This window comes from Equus caballus, chromosome 1, assembly GCF_041296265.1.
Source record: "Equus caballus isolate H_3958 breed thoroughbred chromosome 1, TB-T2T, whole genome shotgun sequence".
NCBI classification, from domain to species: Eukaryota; Metazoa; Chordata; class Mammalia; order Perissodactyla; family Equidae; genus Equus; species Equus caballus.
The window spans coordinates 11,630,593-11,652,225 of NC_091684.1; the positions used below are offsets into that span (position 1 = coordinate 11,630,593).

At 47.3% G+C, this 21,633-nt stretch overlaps 1 protein-coding gene across 29 annotated transcripts in view; it reads right to left on the minus strand.

Moving 5' to 3' along the window:
• TACC2 (transforming acidic coiled-coil containing protein 2) overlaps nucleotides 1-21,633 on the minus strand; it is a 210,163-nt gene that overhangs the window by 177,576 nt on the left and 10,954 nt on the right. For 14 of the 29 annotated variants that reach the window (XM_070257900.1, XM_070257852.1, XM_070257398.1 and 11 more), the window contains exons 2-3: nucleotides 11,978-12,056; nucleotides 7,685-7,744 (exon numbers count right to left, since the gene is read on the minus strand). In XM_070257900.1, coding sequence (XP_070114001.1) covers nucleotides 7,685-7,744; nucleotides 11,978-12,010 — 93 coding nt within the window. In that variant the 5' untranslated portion in view covers nucleotides 12,011-12,056. Of the gene's footprint in view, nucleotides 1-197; nucleotides 947-7,684; nucleotides 7,745-11,977; nucleotides 12,057-13,789; nucleotides 14,344-21,633 lie in introns of those variants that run through there. The other 15 variants (XM_070257771.1, XM_070257137.1, XM_005602191.4 and 12 more) reach the window with 7 other exon arrangements.

Sequence of the window (21,633 nt, forward strand, 5' to 3'; positions counted from 1 at the left end):
TGCTTCTTCCAATCTTTCCTTTGCTGCCACTGCTTGGGTAAACAAACAGCCTTTCTTTGGCTCTGGAATGCTCCAGACCCTGGGTCTATTTTAAAGCAATTTCAAACAGTCACAGCAACTTTCCAGTCCTGAAAAAAATACACTTTATCAAGAGCTAAAGTGTTTCACTACCGAAAAAAAAAATCCCTTCACCTTACCTCTTAAATGTGTTCCCTCTCTCTAGACCTCGGCTTACTGGTCAGGCCGAGAAAGAGGCTTAATTAACATGGTTAGATCACGACCAGAGTGTCTTGCCAACTCGCCCACTCTTTGAACAGGCTTCTGGGAGCAGTGTGACTGCAGGTGAATGCTGGGAAGTAGACCAAAGGTCGTCCCCATGGCGCTGGGCATCGGGTTTCAGAAACAACTGCCAGGCTGCCAAATATGGAGGAGCAACACATGTTCGGGGCTGGGGCCTGCGGGCTGCCCATCTTCCCCGTCAAGAGAGGGCAAATGGTCAGACCAGTTCTGCTAGATCCCAAACATTTCTTCCCCTCCAAGGTGAAAATGAGAGGCGGAAGCCGCTCACTCCTACTGGCAGCAGACGACACCAACAGCCCCAAGGCTCGGCCCGCAGGTACTCCGTCAGGCCAAGAAGGGAGGCCCCAAGGTGGAATTTTAGGCTTTCCCGAACGGAATGTTTCTGATGTAGTATGGTAGAAAACCAACCTTTGGAGTCAGAGAGAGCTGGGTTTGAATCCCCAATCTTTAAAAGATGGAGGAAATAAGAGACTCGAGCTGGCAGTGAGATCTTGTTGACTCTGCCTCGTGTCTGGGAAGCACTGAGTCTACATTCTAGGTCGACACAGAAGCTTTAAAGAGATGGGCTAAGACGTTGAGTTTGGAGGAAGCTGGAGGAAGAAAAAGTGGGAATTCTCTGTACTATCTTTGCAACTTTTCTGTAAATCTGAAAATAGTCCAAATAAAAGTTTAATTAGGAAAAAAAAGACACAATTCCTACCCTCCTGGAACTTACAGTTTAGTGAACGAGTGAGAAACACGCATCCAATAAATAGTATCTATCTTCCCCTCCTCAAAAGCATCTGGGTCAACAGCGGTAGGAGTGACCCCAAAAGGACCCAGGAGCCCCACAGATGCCAGAGTTGACGTGTTCTGGCATCTTTAGTTTGCAGGGAAATGAAAAGCTTTAAGACTTCAAAACACTGCTCAACAATAATGCCCTGTATGTGTTTAATATTTTAGAAGCAATATAATTTAAAGAGAGCTGGACCAGTTCAGAAAACCCAAATCATTTCACCTCTTGGAGCCTGTTTCTCCATCAGTAAAATGGGGACCACAGTCCCTGGCCTGCCTGCCAAGGTGGGTGACAGGGCCACCTTGTCAATATGGCTAAGAAGTGTACAAATGGTGAGAGAGTCTCTTTATTCGAAGAGTTGGGTTTGTCAGGATGGTCTACAGTGTCCTGTGATTTTTACTGCTTTATATTTGAAATGCAGACATAAACCTTACTTTTCGCTCCTCTAGAATTCCTACATCCACCCAGTTTCACGCTAGAGCAGCACAAGGCTTGACTCAAGAATAAGGTGCAGTAGTTAAATCCAAGCTTTTCACTGCTTATTTAGCTGTAAGCTGTCAGGCTCTATGCCTCCAGGACCATATCTGGAAGATGGGGATCATAATTATTGAGTTGTTTTGAAGGTGAAATAAAATAATGCACAAGAAGCACTCAGCACAAGGTTAGACCATAGTAAACACTCACAGATGCTAGTTATGATTATTACAAAGAAGAAACTGATTCAAAACTCATTAATTAAAGGCCCCAGTGGCTATCTCAGAGCTAAAGCAGTTAATCAGATTCTTCAGAAGATGCATCCGGCCCAAACCTGGAGCCATGGAGTTCACAAACTTTAATAATCGTTGCAGTGAAAATTAGCACCACACCCTGGGCTGGGTGATTCCTGCAAGAGAGGCTGTGGGAGCGGACGGTCACAATAAAGGAGCTCTCCACTGCTATGAACGTCGAGTTCGTGCTGGTTAATTGTCTCTTTGCTCAATTTCTTTCTCATTAAATGCAGTTAAGTCATCCCAGATGCCTACCTTCCACCAGTAGAATATGAAAGATGCTATTTCTTTCAGCGTTGGTTTCATGCTGTTGTAATGTTGGCTTTCTCAGAAACTAAGGAAAATACTTCCCAGTTCAACTCGGAGCCCCAAGCATTTGTAGCTTTAAACAACACAGGCGCATACTTACAGGCTGTGTATCTACCAAGAGAAATACTGATCCCACAGTGCCTGGGCCACAGCCAGCCTCAGCCTGCAGAAACGTGCTCCATCACGTTTCTGGGTCATCGCGACTCCAGGGCTGGGTCACGTAGCACAGATTCTCCTGCTCTCCTGGCCCTCTGTTCCATGGATGTCAGAGAATTCCATAACCTGAGGCCACAGTGCTGAGGTCGCCTTCAGAAACAAACCTCAGGCCTGGGCTGTCTCTTGGATGCTGAGCCAGGAACCAGGGGGACCTGCCCCGAGGAAGCCTGGGCTGGGTGGGGGAGGCATGCGAAGTCACCTGCTCTCAATTCTCCAGGTCCCATTTATTTCCCACTCATCCTTCAACTCTGAGCTCCAACAGCAGCTCCCCGGGAGAGCCTGCCCTGACGCTCAGGGCCAGGCCAGCTGTCTTTGCACTTGCCTTCTTGCTGCATAGCATTGACCACAATTTCTACAGCTGAAATTCATTTTTTTTCTGAGACTCTAACTACAGAAACATATAGACACTGGAATGGCTTTCGAAAAGTTTCAGCCATCAGAAGAGACCTCCTCATCTCGCCCTCCTCCCACCCTCATGATTCCCAGGTATGTCTGCTTCTGTCTTTTCTCCACCAATGCCCAATGGTGGAAGTGTCTCTCCTCTAAGCCCACCCCTGCTCCCATCCTACTCCCTCTCAAACACTCAAGGCCAGCCTTCCTTCAGCTGACCCTTCCCTTCCCTGTCCTTCATTGATCTCTGCCTCTCTCCCTCATTCTCAAGAACACACAGGAATCTAGTATCTTCAGGCTTTAACTAAATCTTTCATGCAACTCTCTCCTCTAGCTACTGTCCCAATATGCTGCTCCCTATTTAGAAAAACTTCTTGGATTAGCTACACACCTCTTGCCACAGCCTTATGTCCAATTCCCTCATCAACCCTCCCCCATCCAGCCTGCACCCCTGTCATTCCACTGAAACTGTGCTCGTCAGGGGCCTGCAGGGCAATATGAGGTTTTCCTCATCACCAGTGGCTTCCATCTTGCCAAATCAACGGAGAGGTGTCTGTTCCTTGTTTCTCAGAAGCACCTGTCATACCCTCTCTACCTCTTGACATTCTCCTCTTATGTTCTCCCAGGTCCCTCATTTTCCTTTGTCTTCAGCCAGCTCCGACTCCTTCAAAGACTCCCCCTTCCCCCAGGCTCATGTCTAAATGTTGGCACATCTCGGGGCTTAGTCCTGGGTCCACTTTCCCATCTCTCATTCTCTCCCCAGGTGATCTCATCCAGTCACATGGCTTTAAATACCAATGCTGATGACTCAACCACACATTTTAAGCCCCACCTCTTGTGCACCCAAATGCCTGTTAGATCTTGGAGCGCCCAATAGTCATTCACATTTTATGGCCAAACCAGAACCTTTGATTCTCTTCCTTCTCCCCAAACTGGCCCATCCTCCAATCCTCTCCATCTCAGGAAATGAAATTCCCATCTAGCTCATGCCTCAGGCCAAACACCTCAGGCTCTTTCTTGATTCTGCTCCTTTCCCACCCCCGAATTCAATCTGTCATCCAGCCTGTCCTCTCTGCCTTCAAAATAGGTCCCGAGTCTAGAGACCTCCTTCCCTGCCACCTCATTCCAAGTGACAGTCATCTCCGCCTTTGACTTCTAAATAGCCTCCTAGCTAATGTCCCTCCCCCCTTCTGCCCTCTGCCCCTTAAAGACCACTCTCTCAGAGCAACCACAGCCCCCTTTTCAAAATCTCACACCAGTTCCTGTCATTCCTCTGCTGAAAACCCTCCAACGGCTCTGCTTCACAGTCGGGATGAAGCCAGCCTCTTTCCCAAGGCCAAGAGCGACCTACAAGACTGAGTGCTCACCCGCCTCCTGGCCTCACTTCTCACCACAGCTTCTCTCACCACCCTCCTTCAGCCACACTGGCATGCTTTACTGATCTTAAAATACAACCAGCTTGTTCCTCCCTGACATGTTACACTTGTTCCCTTTTCCAGAATGCTCCTTCTCCACAACTTATGTGGCTATCCCCTTCTTAGCACATCAGACCTCTACAGAGAGGGCTCCTCTGACCACTCACCAAACAGTCTCTAAACACAATGAGATACCGCTTGACACCCACTAGCATGGCTGTAATTAAACAAACACCAACAACAGGAAGCGCTGAGTGTTGGTGAGGATGTAGAGAAACTGGAACACTCAGGTATTGCTGGTGGCAATGTGAAATGGTGCAGCCACTGTGGAAAAGTTTGATGGTTCCTGAAAAACTTAAACATAGAATTATCATATGATCCAGCAATTCCACTTAGGTATATACCCAAAAGAACTGAAAGTAGAGATTTGAACAGATATTTGTGCACCAATGTTCATAGCAGCCTTACTCACAATATCCAAAAGAGTGGAAACCACCGAAAAGACCATCAACAGATGAACGGATGAAAAATGTGGCACATCCACACAACGAAATATTACTCAGCCACAAAACAGCGGCAGGTATTGATACCCGCCACAACATTATGCTAAGGGAAAGAAGCCACACACAAAAGGTCATGTATTGTATAGCTTGATTTATAGGAAACATCCAGAATATGTAAATCCATAGAGACAGAAAGCTGATTAGTGATTGCCAGAACCTGGGGGATGAGGAGAATGAGGAGTGTCTGCTTAATGGGTAGGAGGTTTCCTTCGGGGGTGATGAAAATATTTTGAAACTAGATAAAAGGAGTGCTCACACAGCATTGTAAAGGTACGAAATGCCACTGAGTCATACACTTTAAAACGGCTAATTTTATGTTATGTGAATTTCATCTCAATAAAAAACATGAAAATAGCCTCCTATGGAAAAGCTTCATGATATTGGACTTGCACTGATTTCTTAGCTGGGACATCAAAAGCACAGGCAACAAAATTAAAAAATAGGTAAGCTGGACGTCATCAAAATTAAAAACTTTTGTGCATCAAAGGACACTAACAAAACAATGAAAAGCCAACCCACAAAATGAGAGAAAATATTTGTAATCATATATTTGATAAAGGATTGATATCCAGAATATATAAAGAACTCCTGCAACTCAACAACAACAAAAACCAAACAACTCAATTAAAAAATAGACAAAGGACTTGAATAGACATTTCTCCAAAGAAGATATACAAATGGCCAATAAGCACATGAAAAGACGCTCAGTCTCACTAATCATTAGAGAAACACAAATCAAAACCACAATGAGCTACCACCTCATACCCATTAGGATGGCTCTCTAAAAACAAAGAACAAAAGAATAATCAGAGTTGGCAAGGATGTGGAGAAATTAGAACCCTTGTGCATTGCTGGTGGGAATGTAAAGCGGTGCAGCCGCTGTGGAAAACAGTATGGGGGTTCTCAAAAAGTTAAACATAGAATTAGCATATGAGCCAGCAATTCAACTTTGGGGTATATACTCAAAAGAACTGAAAGCAGGGACTCCAGCAGACATTTGGACACCCATGTTCATAGCAGCATTATTCACAACAGCCAACAGCGGGGAGCAACCCAAGTGTCCAGTAGATAAATGGATCAATAAAATGTGGAGTATACATATAATGAACATTCTTCAGACCTAGAGAGGAAGGGTATTCCAACACATGCTACAACGTGAAGGAACCTGGAGGACATTACGCTAAGTGCAATAAGCCAGTGACGAAAGGACAAATGCTGGTTGATTCCACTGACATGAGGTCTTCAGAGTAGTCAGGATCACAGAGACAGAAAGTAGAATGATGGCTCTCAGGGGCTGAGGTCGGGGGATGAGGAATTACTGTTAAATGGGTACAGAGTTTCAGTTTGGAAAGATGAAAAAGTTCTGGAGATGGATAGTGGTGACGGTTGCACAAAATGCGAACGTACTTAATGCCACTGAGATGGACCCTTAAACACAGTTAAGATGTAAACTTTATGTTATGTATATTTTACCACAATAAAAAAAAAAAAGGATAAAAACAGCTGCTGACTCCAGTTGCCATTCGAAATTGCATTATGTGTCTCTTTGCTGACTAGCACATTGTTCGTTTTTCCCTGTGGAAGGGGAGCTGCGCTGGGGTGGGTTGTGGCTGAATTATTCACTGCTGATCCCAGGTGCTGGAATAGTGCCTGGTAAACGAGGCACTCAATAAAGTTTAAAAACAAACATTTCTTTACTTGCTGGTTTGTCCATTTGTCCACTTGCTCATTATTTTCTCTCTTCCCGCTGGATCAAGGGACCTGCTTTGTCTTGCTCTTCTTTGGATCCACAGCACCTACACCAGTACCTGCCACCCAGCGGGGTTCCACAGATGTTCACTGAGTGAATGAACAACCGCATCCACGACAAGACACGGGACCTCGTCGCCGAGATCTTAGCTCTGCTGCAGAGTGCTGTAGCAAGCCCCGAGCTACACATAAGAACCCAGTTTGAAAACCACTGGCCTGGCCACTCTTTGTGACCCTCTAGGACCAGGGTTCTAATTCTCACTCCTCCCAAATGACTGGGATGATTAACCTTCCGAACCTGTGTGTCTGTGAAACAAGAGTGGTCAGCCTGGGCCTGCCGCCCTCACAGGATCACGACGAGAATCAGATGAAATCAGGTGTGTGAAAGGCTTCACTATGCTCTACGCAGATGGTTAAGTTCTTTCACGAGCACACACACCACTGTTTGGTGGGGATATACAGAGAACCAAGCGCACCAAGCCGACCTACCTGGCAGTCACCCTTCGGGGTGCAGCGGCTCGTTTCCTAAAGCAAGGGGCACAGCACCTGGGTGACTGACTCCCCTCCTCAAGGGTGTGACGGGATTTCAGAGCGTCATCCTGACCACACCCACGGGCACACACCAACCTCAACATTCTCTTCAGGAAAAATCTCCATGAGATGGATGCAAAGCTCCCAATTTGCCCTCCTCCCCCATCGATGGCAAAACCTTTCAGGCAGAGCTAAAGCTATGAGACTCAGCCAGCTGCATTTTTGCATGACAACACTGACCACGAATTCAGCATTCAATTTTTTAAAGACAAATCAGTTTTGCCCGCTGGTGGCGAAGGTGGGGCCGCCACCCCACAGGCAGCCTCACTCCAAGACAAAGGAAATCCAAGTAGAAGAGGTTGGAAGGGTTAGTACTGGCTCTCAGCATCTGCGTTACATTGAAAACTTGAGCCTCATTCAGCATCTCACAGCATATCGACCGAGATGGCTCTTGGGTAGGTACACCAAAACGTTATTTTAAAAAATCTAAATATATATTGCCGATTCTATTGTGTTTTACAACTTATTGAGGCGGATGGGAGGAGGCAACAGGAGAAGGAGGAGGAGAAAACCTAAAAATACGAATGAACATGCCACGCCAAGTCTGCACCCGTCTAGTTGTTAGGAAGGGGCTGGAAAGCAGAGCATGCCGAGCTCATTCCCCAGTACCTGCGGGAGTTCAGGGTTCGGTGGCCACAGGATGATGTTATGCAAGCCGGAGTCCTCTTGCTGAAAGCAAAGGAGTCTTGCTGTTAGGACAGGTCACAGTGAACGGGACCCCCCGCGGCACCAGAGCGACAGTCCTGGCTGGTTTCTATTCCCAGGCCTAAGCTGCTGGGTGTGCTCCCACCCGGCCCACAGCTACCCAGGGGAAATTAGACAACTGAGGGAGAGGAATCTGCAGCCCAAGGGTGTATGAGGAAGGCAAGGGGCAGGACTGGGCAGGTCGGTCCCTCACCCTCTGCACTGGTGACATTGCTGGTCCTCAATGCCTAGCCCTGAATCTGTGGACAGGAGTTTCCTTCCTTCCAAGAGTTCACTTGTAAGCAGGACGTGGGGACCCCCGAGTGCATCCTCACAGAGAAAGACCGTCTGGGAGAAGACTGTGGGCATGGACGGGACGGGGGTGGGGAGTGTGGAGGCAGAGAAGCTAGTTTGCATTGATCCAGGCGTGAGGCAACAAGGCTGTGACAGTGGGAATAGAGAGGGAAAAAAACAACATAATGGAGATGTGCTGTATTTTATCTTTTGAGAAAGTGCTCCAAGCGATATTGATGTGGCCGTCATTAACCTGGGCCCACCTTTCCCCTTTAGGGGAGGGTGCATAACTCAGGCTGGGTAATCAGAGACTCCCACATTCCGGGGCATAAGTGACTGATCCCAGAGAGGGCATGTGACACATCAGGGCCAGTCAGATTCCTAGACGGAGATGATCAGGAGGCTGGACCATTAGCTGGAGGAAGCGTGGAAGCCTGGAGTTGGGGGACTGGGGTGCTGGGAGCACCTCCCCAAGCACCAAGGCATCATGGAGGAAAGGAGAGCAAGATCCAGAAAGGAGAGATCTCCAGTGTCATCTTTTGAACCTCTGGACTCAGTGACCCCTGCAGTGAGACCCTCTCTGTGGACATCTCGGTTCTATAAGCCCAACAAGCTCTTTCTCTGCTATGGTCATTGGAGACGGGCTTCTGTCTCTCACAACTAAAACAAGTCCTAATTAAACAGAAATTTGGAAGGCTAAATGCCCAGGCCATTAGTTAATTAACCAACCATAGAGAGATTTAGTAAATGTGGAGAACGGGAGTGGATGGAGTCAGGGTGGCTCAGACTTCCGTCTTGGATGGTAGGGTAGATCATGGAACCCAGGAGGGGGAATGCAGGAGGAGGGGCAGGTCAGGGGGGGAAGCTGAGTTCGGGTTTGAGGAACTCAGGGTGACGGTGGGTCATCCAGGTGGAGATGCCCATGGGACAGTGGGAACATGTGAGCATCAGCCTCACGGAAGGCCTGAGTCCTGAAGCCAAACACACTCGTGCTTCCTTCTCACTCATTCCTCTAAGGAAGGCAGACCTTATTCCGAGCCTGGAATCATAAAGGTGACCCCATAATGCCCCACTGGGTCAGGGCTGGCTGAGGTCAGAGAAGTGGAAACTGGCAGTGACAGAAAATGCCTCCTGTCTGCTTCCGGGGCGGGGGTGGGGCAGGGACGGTGCAGGGAGAAGGGGGCTGGGGGCTGGCGGGAGGTGAGGGGGGCGTACGTATAGTGGGTGAGGGCTTTTAAATCGCCCGGCATTTTTACCTCTCTAATCAATAAAGATCAGAAACACTAAAATAGTCATTGCTTGCAAGAAATAGTGAGATGGGCCCTCATACCCTGATGAGAGAAGTATATATTGGTATCACCTTTCTGGAAAGCATTTTGGATACAGATACAGATATAGATATGGATGTGGATGTGGATGTGGATATAGAGATATAGCAAAAGCCTTTCAAAAACAGTTACCCCTTATTTGACACAGCTATTCCATTTCTACGAGTCAATCCTAAACAAACCAGCCCCCAGCTGGAACCAGCATCATTTAGTAAAGGTAATGGAAAGAAAATGTAAGCTACTCTGACATTGCCTGTATCCAGGTGGAAAGTCATCTCAGGTTAGAGAAGGTACCAAAAGCACTACCTATAAAAGGAAAAACTGATAAATTGTATCTCATAAAAACTTTTGTTCCCATAAAAGACCCTGTTAAAGGATGAAAAGACAAGCTCCCAGTGGGAGAAAATATTTGCAAACCACAATCAGACAGAGGATTAGTATCCAGACTACATAAAGAATTCTCAAAACAAAGCAATAAAAAAAAAATCTAATGAGAAAATGGGCAAAAGACACGAACAGATATTTCACCAAAGAGAATATAGAGATGGCAATGAGCTCGTGAAAGGTGTGCAACATGATTAGTCATGAGGGAAATGCAAATCAAGACACGGTGAGCTATCACAGCACACGTCAGAACGGCAACACCGAAGAGTGACAGTGCCCAGTGATGGCCAGGGTGCTGAGGAACTGGCTCACTCGTACATTGCTGGTGGGAGTGTAAAATGGGACAGGGATCCTAGAATATAGTTTGGCAGATCCTTGAAAAACCAAACATGCAAATACCATATGACCCAGCAATGGCACTCCTGGGCATTTATCGCAGAGAAACACAAACACATGTTCACAAAAAACCCATATAGAAATGTTCATAGCAGCTTTATTTGTAAAAGCCCCGGCCTGGAAACAACTCAGATGTCCTTCAAGGAGTGAATGGTTCAATGAACTATAGTACATCTATACTGTGGAATACTACTCAGCAAAAAAGGGAATGAATTACTGACACATGCAACAACCTGGAAGAATCTCGAGGAAATTATGCTGAGTGAAAAAAAAAAATTCCAAAAGGTCACATACCGTATGATTCCATTTATATAACATTTTCAGAATGACAAAATTATAGAGATAGAGAACCCATTAGAAGTTGCTGGGGGTTAGGGATGCGGGACAGGAGGGAGGTGGTGTGACTATAGCGACAACAAGAGGAATCTTTCTGGTGATGGAAATGTTCTGTGTATTGAGTGTTTCAATGTCAGTATTTGGGTTTTGGTACTATAGTTTTGCAAGATGTGACCCTTGGGGGAAACTAGGTAGTGGGTACACGGGATCTCTCTGTATTATTTCTTACAACAGTATGCCAATCTACCACTATCTCAAAAAAAAAAGTTTGATTATAAAAACTTTGCGGGCTGGCCCCGTGGCCGAGTGGTTAAGTTCGCACGCTCTGCTGCAAGTGGCCCAGTGTTTCGTTGGTTCGAATCCTGGGCGTGGACATGGCACTGTTCGTCAGACCATGCTGAGGCAGCGTCCCACATGCCACAACTAGAAGGACCCACAATGAAGAATATACAACTATGTACTGGGGGGCTTTGGGGAGAAAAAGGAAAAAATAAAATCTTTAAAAAAAAAACCAAAAACTTTGATTTCATAGAAAAAATACAGGTTTCTGACTTCTCTTGAAGAAATGGGAAGATCTTGTAACACCAGGCCCACATTCCCACAGGGTGACCTTCTGCTGGAGTGGATGGTGGCTGCCTCCTTTAGACAACAGGACAGGAACCCTCCTGGTGGCCACAGTACCCACCTCTCCCTATCGTCTCACACCCAGTCATTTCACACAATTACTGTTTTTTGTCTGCCCCTAAAGATTGCCCCCATTTTTTTTTTTTGATGATGATTCCTGTTTTCCTGCTTGAGAAAAGATTGTAGGGCAGAAAAAGGCAAAGGGAAAACAAATTGCATTATGCTGGTTTTTAGGTCCAATTTTCTCATTCAAAGAACTCAATACCATTAATTCAAAATTTCCATTGTGTGTGGGATAAATGGGGAAATGTCTCCCTGATTTTGTTCACCAGGGCATTGAATTAAAACTCTCAAACTTAGAATAGTTAACTACAAAATTTGAATATATTTTAATATCCCAGCCTTATGCACAATTAAGCAGTTACGGTCAATTCCGCAATTTAATCTGCTCAATGTTGATAGATTTTAAAATCACTTTTTAAGGGCCAAAACTTTATTCTGGGGAGGAGTGTGGAAAAATTTTATTTCTACCTCCTCTGCTGCTTTCATGTAAGTAAGCGGATGGGTGGGCATAAGCCAGGAAAAATGTCCCAAACTCTCAATATGTCAATTTTAAAAGCACAGAATAAAAAGTAAAGCTAGTTTTTATAGTTTATAAAATTAGGGCTTGCCTTAATATGAGAATTCTGAAAACGAAATTAAGACCTATGTGGATACATATACGCCTGTATGTATCCAGGTGTATCTGTGCCTGAGCTTGCTTCTTCCTGGGCAGAGGGGAGATGCTGAAAAAAAGAGTCTGGTCAAGGTCAGTCAAGAGACCCACGTAGGTCGAGGGAGAAGCTCCGACACCCACCTGGTTGTCCGAAGTGCTGTTCTCATTGCCCATGGTGACTCAGGGTGCCCAGCGTCCCTCAGGATTTTATCAGAGGCGACTAGAAGAAAAAGAGGGTATGTACATGTGTAAAACTGAAGGAGATCTGAGGCTTCTTCTGTCTGTTCATCTCCCCAAACTCAAAAGCCAGATGATGGGAAATGTTTATTTCTGCAGTCACATCATGGAAATTGCTTTTGAAGGGTTTTCTTTTGCGATATGCCACCCAGACGTCTCTCCCGATACAGGCTGGTGTTTTTATTCCCCACCCCGGGGTTGGCAGACACTTCTGAGAAACGAGTGTGTTACCAAGCCTCTGAGTTAATGCCAATGTACACATATACACATATACACAAACGGAGTGACAAAAGGGGCCCATTTGCCAAACAGAGCTTGAGGAGTGCCGCTGGTGGAGGGTTTTCTGTTTCTAATTGTGTTCGGTTTGGAAATCCAGAGTATGGCTGGTTTCCCGCTGTCACTGACAGCAGAGCTCCGAGTCGAACATTAGGAGGCGTGAAATCCACTTCTCTTCAACAACATATGGTTTTTATATTTTTTACTCTAAACACTTGTTTCATCAAATCACTTTCACTTCTGCACATATTTTTATGAAGGCAGAACGGTTTTCTTGCTGAGGAAAATGGGTAGTTGGGACCAGACATCGAATAAATAATCATGTAAAGCCGCGCACTGCAGGGACAACCAGAATCATTTCCTCGGGCTCACTTACGGACACTGTTTATTGATCATCATCCTAATAAGGATGCTTCCCACACAGCTCCCGGAGAAACCCAGGACAGGTGCTGACTTTGTCCAACTGGGTTCCCTTAGACTCCAAAACACAAGCAGGACTGGGACTATTACCTTCATGTTTCTCTAGGTGGACAAACTAAGTTACAGAAAACTTTAAAAATCATAGACTTTTAGACCTTAGAGATTACCTGTCTAACCGAGTGGGGAAACTGAGGTAGAGAAGGCAAGGGGCTTGCCCAAGACCCAGTTTGGGAGGCCAAACATGGAAATAGAGCTCAGTCCTCTGCCTTCTAATTCAGGATTTCTTGCACAGCAGTGGACTTACTCAAAATAAAATGTGCGCGTTGATTTGCTTACCGATTCGACCAACATTGATTTAGTAGTACCAAGCACTATGTGTAAAGAACAGTCGCTGGAAAAGAAAACCTAAGTGTTTTGAGCAGGCCCAATTAAAATGCCCCCAGACTGAGAAAACTGTGAGTGACGTCACTGTAGTGATCAATTCTCTCACTCCTAAGCCTTTAATCAAAAGGATACAATTCCTTAATCTTTTCTCGCTGTTTGTAAGATGGACAAAATAAAAAAATCATAGACTCACTTTTACAGAATATAAAAACTTCATTTGCTTAAAATTATCACTTCAGTTTATTTTTTATGCTCCTTTGGGAAATGATGCCTCTTTAGAAAATTACATTGTGTTACAAGCATTATGCCCTCATCAATTACTGTAACTCCTCGACCCGACGGGATGAACCACACGCAGCTGGCATGTCATATGGTTCAATGTAATATTAATTTTGGAAGCTCCTTCACCAAATAAAATTCAGTAATTGTATTAAGAATCAGAACATCCTAACTAGCTTTTTAAACAGGTAATAGACTGAAGACAGTGGCACAGCTACTTCCGGCCCCGTGTAAATTTCAGAACCACAGAGGGAAGGCCTGGCTGCACTGGAGCTCTCCTGGCGACTCCAGACCTGCCCCTCCCTGGGGCTTCCCCAGGACCAGACAGGAGGCCCGCGCGGCTGTGCGTCTACTTACGTTCGGGGGTGGTCTCCGACTTTGGAGGCTGCAGCCCACGAAAGTCTGCTTTTCAGCGATTGGACTTTCTCCTCCTCCATTCAGGAGCGGGTGAGGTCTGAGCCTAGGCACCGACTCACCTCAACCAGTTGGGCAAACAGCCCGTCTCCACCCTCGACACTGATACAAACCAGCTGTGCTTCATACCTGCGCGGGGGCCGTGCAGCCACCGCGGCGACACAACTGTGGACTCAGCGTTTCCCAGCCCATCGCGTCCGGGGCCTTTCAGACAGAGGATTTAGCCAGTTATTACTTTCGCAGGGCTTCTTTCAGAAGAGGCTTATCCAAACTAAAACTGGCCCTGTGATCTGATTGGCTGCACCTAAGGGAGCAGGACTGCTGTCCCGTCCCGGGAGCAGGACGCCGTGAATCATTCGCTCGCCCTTTATGCTTGAGAGCAGGGGACAAACCTTTCTTTCTAGAAAGGAGTGAAATGCTCAAGGGGCTTCCTGTTTGCACCTGGGAAAATTCCGCCGTAAATATGGAAAGTCAAAGAAAACTTGTGGAAATACAATGACGCCAGCAGTCTGGCACCTGTTTATGGGCTGGTGTGGGCAGAATGTACTCACCGAGGCGTGGCTTGAGTTTCAACAAGTGAAGTCATAAAAAGCAGCAGGCTGGCCTGGATCGCTGATAGGCAGACCTGCCCAGCTCGGGTGGAGGAGGCCCTGTGGCCCTAGGGTGGGACTGCAGGGCAGCCACCCCAACTCCTGGGATTTCTCCAGTTATTACCACTTGGCCACTCCTTTGCATGAATGCAGTGAGTTTCTTTCTATAGTGTCAGAGCCTTTCATTCATGCTGCAGAAGCCCCTCGTGCCTACTACAATATGCGGCTCCTCCAGGGGAACGAGTCAGCATTTCAACAAAGGCTTCCTTGAGACCAGGTGTCTCTCCAAGCACAGAGGAGGGTCAGGAGCTCCTTGGAGGGAAAGCTGGATGTGGAGGGGAGCTCAGTGCCCACTTCTGGTTCAAACAGAGGAGAAGTGTGTATGTTCCAACAGTCGAATGGAAAAGCAAATATGGTCTATCCATACCCCGGAATATTACTCAGCCGTAAAAAGGAATGAAATTCTGGTGCATGCTGTAACTCAGACAAACCTCGCAAATATTATGCTAAGTGAAAGAAGCCAGACCCAAAGGGTGCATATTGTGTGATTCCATTGATATGAAATGTTCAGAATAGACAAATCCAGAGAGACAGAAACCAGACTGGTGGTTGTCAGGGGCTGGGGGAAGGGAGAGTAACTATTGACGGGTTCAGCGTTTTGCTTTGGCATGATAAAAATGTTTTGGAACTAGGTAGAGGCACACAGCATTGTGAATGTATTAAATGCCCCTGAATTGCTCCCTTTCAAATGGTTGTGTTATGTGAATTTCACCTCAATTTTTTGAAGTAAACATATGTCACATCTTGGGGTTCTGCCTAAGATATTGTTTGAAAAAAGAATTCCAATACCAGGGCAAAAAATTTGAAAACTATTGCCTTTGTGTTTATTAATATCAGGTTTCTGTATGATTAAGGGTTGGAGGGATAAGAAATAAGGTTTGCCCTCCCATCCCCCTCACCCCCAAATCACAAGAGAATTCTTCCAGGGAAGAGAATCTTCTTAAGCAAAATATCTTGGGTGAGCCAATTGGGAATGAAGCGCGATCCCAGGCAGGTCTTTGACAGGTGGGCAAACACAGAGAAAGAGCTGGTTCCTGAGGACTTTGAGGGTGGAGAAGTTTCGATATTCAATATTCAATTTGCAATGTGAATTCCCTCCATGAGCCACCCTCTCAGGCAACTCTGCAGCTTCACGGGTGGCTGCTGGCCTCCCTGTTGCTGCCACCACTGGCCTCTGAAGCACCACCTTGGCTGTTAGACACGGGGCATCATCACCGACACGTGACACCACTGCTGTCCTGGCCGCCACCTGGCACCAGAAGCTGCCAGTGCCACTAGGGAAGACAGCAAATGAATATAGGGACTTTCCAGCTTCCGTCCTAGGAGCTCTGTGTCTTATAATGACAGATTGCCCAGGCACAGGGGACAGGTCCAGATGCTGGGCACTTTGGAACCCAGAGTGCCCACATTCCTTAGCCACGACCCCCTTTCCCTGAGGCAGTAGTTGGAGGGGACCCCAACTTCAGTCTCCATGACTTACTGTCTTCACATGTCCTTGGCAGATCAACTTCCCTCTCTTGGTGCTGTCTTCCTCCAAACCAGACATCAAGTAACTGAGCAGGTTTCCATCCCCAACCCCCAGATGGCTAAATGCACGTGTATGTGGCTTCCCACGTGTATCTCTGGGACAGCCTCCCGTGGGAGGCAGTAAAGGGCTGTGATCACGAACCAGATCCTGGGGGGCCAGACTACCACCATTTAAATGCCACCTCTACCGCTCACCTGATGTATAAACTCTGCAAATTTTATTTAACTTCTCTGTGTTTGGTTTTGTCATCTCTAAAATGGGAATCAGAACAATTCCGACCTCACGTGGCTGTGGGGAGTGAATTTCTGTAAAGCTCTCGGAATCGATCAAGCCCTAGATAAACCGTTGGCTATTATGTTATTATCGGCAATGGGTCTCTTTGGAGCCTCCAACAGGCAAATCTCTCAGTGAAACAAAGCTTATACTGCCTTCTTATTATCCTTTCAGTAAAATCATGAATTCAGACACTGCTAATTTAGAAATCAGTGCATCTGAATAGCAGCTCAGCTAACTGACTTGTGGACTAGAAGAAACAAACGTTGACTAAGAAAATTTATAACATAGGCTTGAGAAGAAGAAAGTTTCAAGAGCTTTTGACCAAGCCACTTACAATGAAGTATTTGCTGGGCTAGTGGCACGTCATTTCAGTCCTGCCCCTCCGTGTGGCCGATGCTGGGCATCAGATGGACACTTAGGTGGGGCGCCTCTCTGTCCTCGGGGCATGAAACAGCGCTTCTTCAAAAACCATCCTTGGTTGAGGCTTCTCATTAGTTCAAGCCGGCTTGCCACAAGCAAGACTGAATTCACGGAGGTTTCTTCTACCCACTTGCTCTGTGTATGGAGACTAAACAGCCAGCCAAACCTCACCTAGTCTCTTGGAGATTAAAATGTATAATTCGTTTTAAAAGACAGCTGCTTGGGAGAATTTTTATTTTTCAACTGGTATATTGGTGTCACATCGTCACAGCCATAAAAGACCCTAAATATAAACCAGGACAGTCTTTTGATTCATTAATTCACTTATTCATGCATTTTATAAATTTTGAGCTCTTTCCTCGTGCTAAGTGTTGTGAAGTGCTAACAGTATGTCTATGACAGCAAAGCTATGGGGTAGGGGTTTTCTTTTTTTATAGATGAAAAACCAAAGCCCAGAGAGGTCAAGAGGCATGACAAAAGACCAGCAGAGAGTAAGAGGAAGGATGGAGTCTGGTAGGCTCCGAACCTTGCGCACGATGAACGATGCGATGCTGCCACTTTGGAAGATTCTTGTACAGAGTTCAAGGTAATTGACTGCCTCTGTCTGTTGTTCATTTAACTCTGTAGTAAAGTGTGTGTTTTCCAGCTTTTGGCATCTAAATCTGGTTGAGAAGGTCCCAGCTTATGGATTCCCCCTCACTGATCTGGGAAGAGGGTAGCAAGTCCAGGTTTGGGCTGGGTGACTAACCGTCATGGCTGAGGCAGCCCAGCAGGGCTGGGTAGCCAGAAGTATTGCTGAGGGGAGCCAAGAGCATGACTGGGGACATGGGGCCAGGGACCAAGTCTGAAACAGGAAGGGACATGGAAACATGAGGACAGACAGAGCAGTTAAACTATGCAGAAGGAGCATGTGCACAGAGGCCGCAGCTCAGAACCCACATTATGACGTCCAGGCTGGGCTGACGCCCCATTTCACCTACTGGGTGGAGGGTGGGGAGGTGCAGGGAGCTGGGGCGTCGGACACAAGATCATGCAGGCCCCGTTTCATCCATGATAACACGGAGGCTCAAGAGGTTTTGCAGCTAACCTCCCACTGTCCTGTGAGAACAGCCTACTGGGATCTATTGAGGAGTCAGACAGTCGCATCAGGTTTCTAGTCAGGGTTTTTTATTCTCTATTGAAAAAACTCTTTTTTGTATGTAATAGCAATGTATCTGTTTTAAGGGCTTAAGAAATTTTGATTTTTCTCCTGCATTGAATAATTTAGTGCTGGAAAGACCTGGAGGTCATCTTCTCCAACACCTCCTTTCACAGAGGAGGAAGCTGAAGCCCAGAGAGTGGAAGTGATTTGCCCAACATCTCACAGCAAGCAAGGTCTGGAACCAGAACTAGACTCAGACAGGCAGGCTCTGCCTGACCAGGCCTCTGCAGGCTCTGGAGTCACCTCCAGACCAGACCAGCGAGGTCAGATGAGACCTACCTTTCCTGCCGCTCCGGCCGCAGCGGCCTCCAGCCAGTCAGGTCCTGCAGCAGCCAAGGATGTGGGAGGCGCCGACAAGAGGATTCCAGATGCTGTTTGCTCACCGAGGGTGAGCTCAGGTTCACCTGACCCTGCAGCTCCTTTGGCTCCTCCACCAACCCAGCGAGCGACCTGAGCCAGTTGCCATTCCCGCATTTGGCGCCAGCCCCCATCCCAGGCGGCAGGAGACCTCAGCTTCTCCCTCCAGGGGCTGAATTCAGTTGTTCTCTCTACCTTGCACAGCTGAGCACGGAGCTACTTATAGCCCTGTTATCATGTTCCCGTTTTAATATAAACAAACAGCCGTAACCTGGGGAAGAGATTGATTCAGAGACATTGCCTGCTTTCTGCTCTGGCAGGCGACCTTCACGAGCGCCAACTATCTGCCTGCTCTGTGGGTTTGAGCGAAACGACAGCTCTTCCTTCACACTCTGCCCTTAGCCTCCCGTCCCCTTCCCTCCCGCGTCGCTGAGGCCTCCCACATTCTCTGAGAAATTTTGATATGAAAGTCCAGTCGTGGAGCTGTGAGGGCTATGAGGAGCTCAGCAATCACTTGCTCTCAAGACCCGGAGATCCGAGACAAGGCTGACCTCCCGCTCTGCTGGCGAGAGGCTGGGCCAGTTAAGCTATTGTTTCTCAGCTCCAAACCCACCACCTTCAGATGCTGGGGGACTCTGCAAACACCATTTCTGCCTTGCAAACTGCTCCTATAAGGCTCCGCCAGGAAGGGCAGAGACTGGAGGAGGAAGGAGGAAGGAGAGCACAGTCCTTCCTGTCCGCTCCCTGTTTCTGGGAGCATCTCCCGGCCTCCCTGCTTCACCCCCATGGCAGCAGGGAATCCAGTTTGCAGTTTTCCCAACACTTACGGAGCCAGCCTCATGGCCTGGCCTCCGGAGTCTGGAGCCCCCTCGCAGAGGTCTGAGGTTCCCCTCTGGGGGGCCTCCCTCTAAGCTTCTAAATTTTAATAATTTCATCTTCTTCTCTTTGCTCCCCCGGCCTCAAGGGTGGTAGCTGGTTCCTACAGTTGCTTCCTCCCTTTCTACCTTAGACTTCACTATTTGCCTTTGCACTTCGCTAGAGAACAATTCTTTGTATTCAGTTCTCTCTGTTAAAACAACTGGGAGGTTCCTGTTCCTTACTCGGCTCTGGGATCCAAACCCAGGTCTACTTTCTCCTGGTGCAGGACTCTCTGCACTGGAATCCAATCAGTCTGTTCAACTAAATGAAGGAGTAAAGTGAGTTCACGCCATTCATCAGTTCTAACTTTAATACGATGCCGTCTAGGATTCACCACCACCAACAACAGCAACAAATTATCACCTAATCAGAACCTAGACTTCCTGTCAGCCAAACACCAATCTCTACCACAGACCGTTAGAACTAGAAGGGACCGTTGCTCTGGCACAGGGCCTCCCAGCCTTTCACATCCTGGCACAGAATATGACCACGTTTATACAGCCCCTGACCTGGGAAAGGGACAAGGCTGCTTGAGGTCTCACCCACTGCCCAGCCCCCAGCTGGCCACACCAAGAGTTGAGGGAATTGAAGTCTTGGAGCTCCTGTAACCTGCCTGCACACCGGTGAGCCACCAGCTGGCTGTGGAGAGGCTGCCCTGACCTAACGCCCTCATTTCACAGATGACAAACTTAAGGCCAGAGAGTTTAGGTACCTTGCCCAAACCGAAAGAGCTCCAGCTGTTGGCTGGAGCATCTCAGCTCTCCTTCATCCTCCAGCAGGCTAGCCTGGGCGTGCTGACAAGGCTAGCATAGGCTTCCTCTTGGGAAGGAACAGGTTTTGTTTGGGGAAAGAACTTGATTTAATCCGTGCAGGTGTGGAGCATTGACGGGAGCTGATGCTCGGTAAAATGAGGCGGTCACTTCGCTGCCATGTGAAATGAGAGTAATTGAGGTTTGGTTCCCGAGGTGGATGGTCAGAGAGGAGGACATGGGGCAGAGAGAGGAACGGGGGGTGCTCTACCTGGAAGCTGGTGTGAGATAGAGAACGCTGGGATGAAGGGCTGGTGGAACTTCCCCTGAAGTGGAGGGACTGAGGACAGTTGAATAACAAGGATGCCTAATGTCACTTTGAAGTTATTTTCCTTTAGTGTAGGCAAAGCTGTCCTCTCTCTGCCCCTAGATCTTCATTCTACTTTCACGAATGCTTTGTGAGCACTTTGCTTTGTTTTTGGCAGGGGTTGGGGTTGGGGAGGGGGGGACCTTAAAGAAGGGGCTGCACTTTATTCGTGTCTGGGTCAATACAACATGGAACAGAACAGAGACAGCGTAAAGCAGGAGTCTGAAGGCAGAGGGGACCAGGACATATAAGCCTGGTTCCACAGAAACCTTGGGGAGCACTGTGCAGATCCAGCAGTCGTGGACTTCAGCTCAAAGCTAAAAGGGGCAAGGAAACCCCAACTGACATCTGGGCAAGCATATATTTATAAACTTAAATAAAACCCACAAAAACAAAATCCGGGATCATGCATACTGTCTGTACTCTTTTTGATACTTTCTTTTTTTTCATGTAAAGGTAACACATCAAAAACATTTCCCCATGCCTATGACATCATATTTAATAGCTGCAGTGGATACTAAGTTTTTTTCCAAGTTTTAGCCATTTAAAAACACATATCTCATTTTTATCGTTTGTCTCTGCCTGGAATGGCCAATGAGGTTTCAGAATAAGGTGAGTGGGAGTCAGCCTGGACCTGCGGTTGGTTAGATCATGCAGGAAGGTACTGAAACCAGAGAACTGTGATGGGGGATGGACTTAGGGTGCCCGACAGTCAGGTTGGCAGGATCGGAAATGGGGCCAGGGACTGTGCCAGCATAACATTCAGGGTGGAGAGCATGCGGAGGGCCAGGTGAGCAAGGACACGGTGTGGTGGGGGAGGTGGGAAGGCTGCAGTCAATCTGGGGTCAGAGGATCTCTCAAGAAGCAAGGGGATTCTTGAGTGAGGAGAGCTTTGTAGCCCTGTGCTGCCTTTCAGTGGGGAGATCTGGGGTCTCATGTCCTTGATGTCTGAGACAGGTCTTAAAGGGTCTAGCTCATCAGCTGGAATCTGGTTCGTTGAGGACAGATGCCAGGTACCTCTGTTGGTGATGCTGTCTAAGTTTTGAACCTCTACACCAGAAGCTGGAGCTAATCATGGAATCTCTGGATCTGCTTGAATGCCTCTAGTGATGGGAAACTCACTACTTCCTGAGGCATGTCCTCTGGAGAGGTTATACTGGATCACTGGGAAGTAATTTCTATTGCTCCGTAACCTAGATTCTGCCATGATCCAATGAGACATTATCCCAGGGCTCTGGATAATATTGAGGCCACTAGTCATGGGCTGGGCAATGGTCAGAGGTGAGGCCTGAGGACCAAGAAGGGACAATGTAGCTGACTT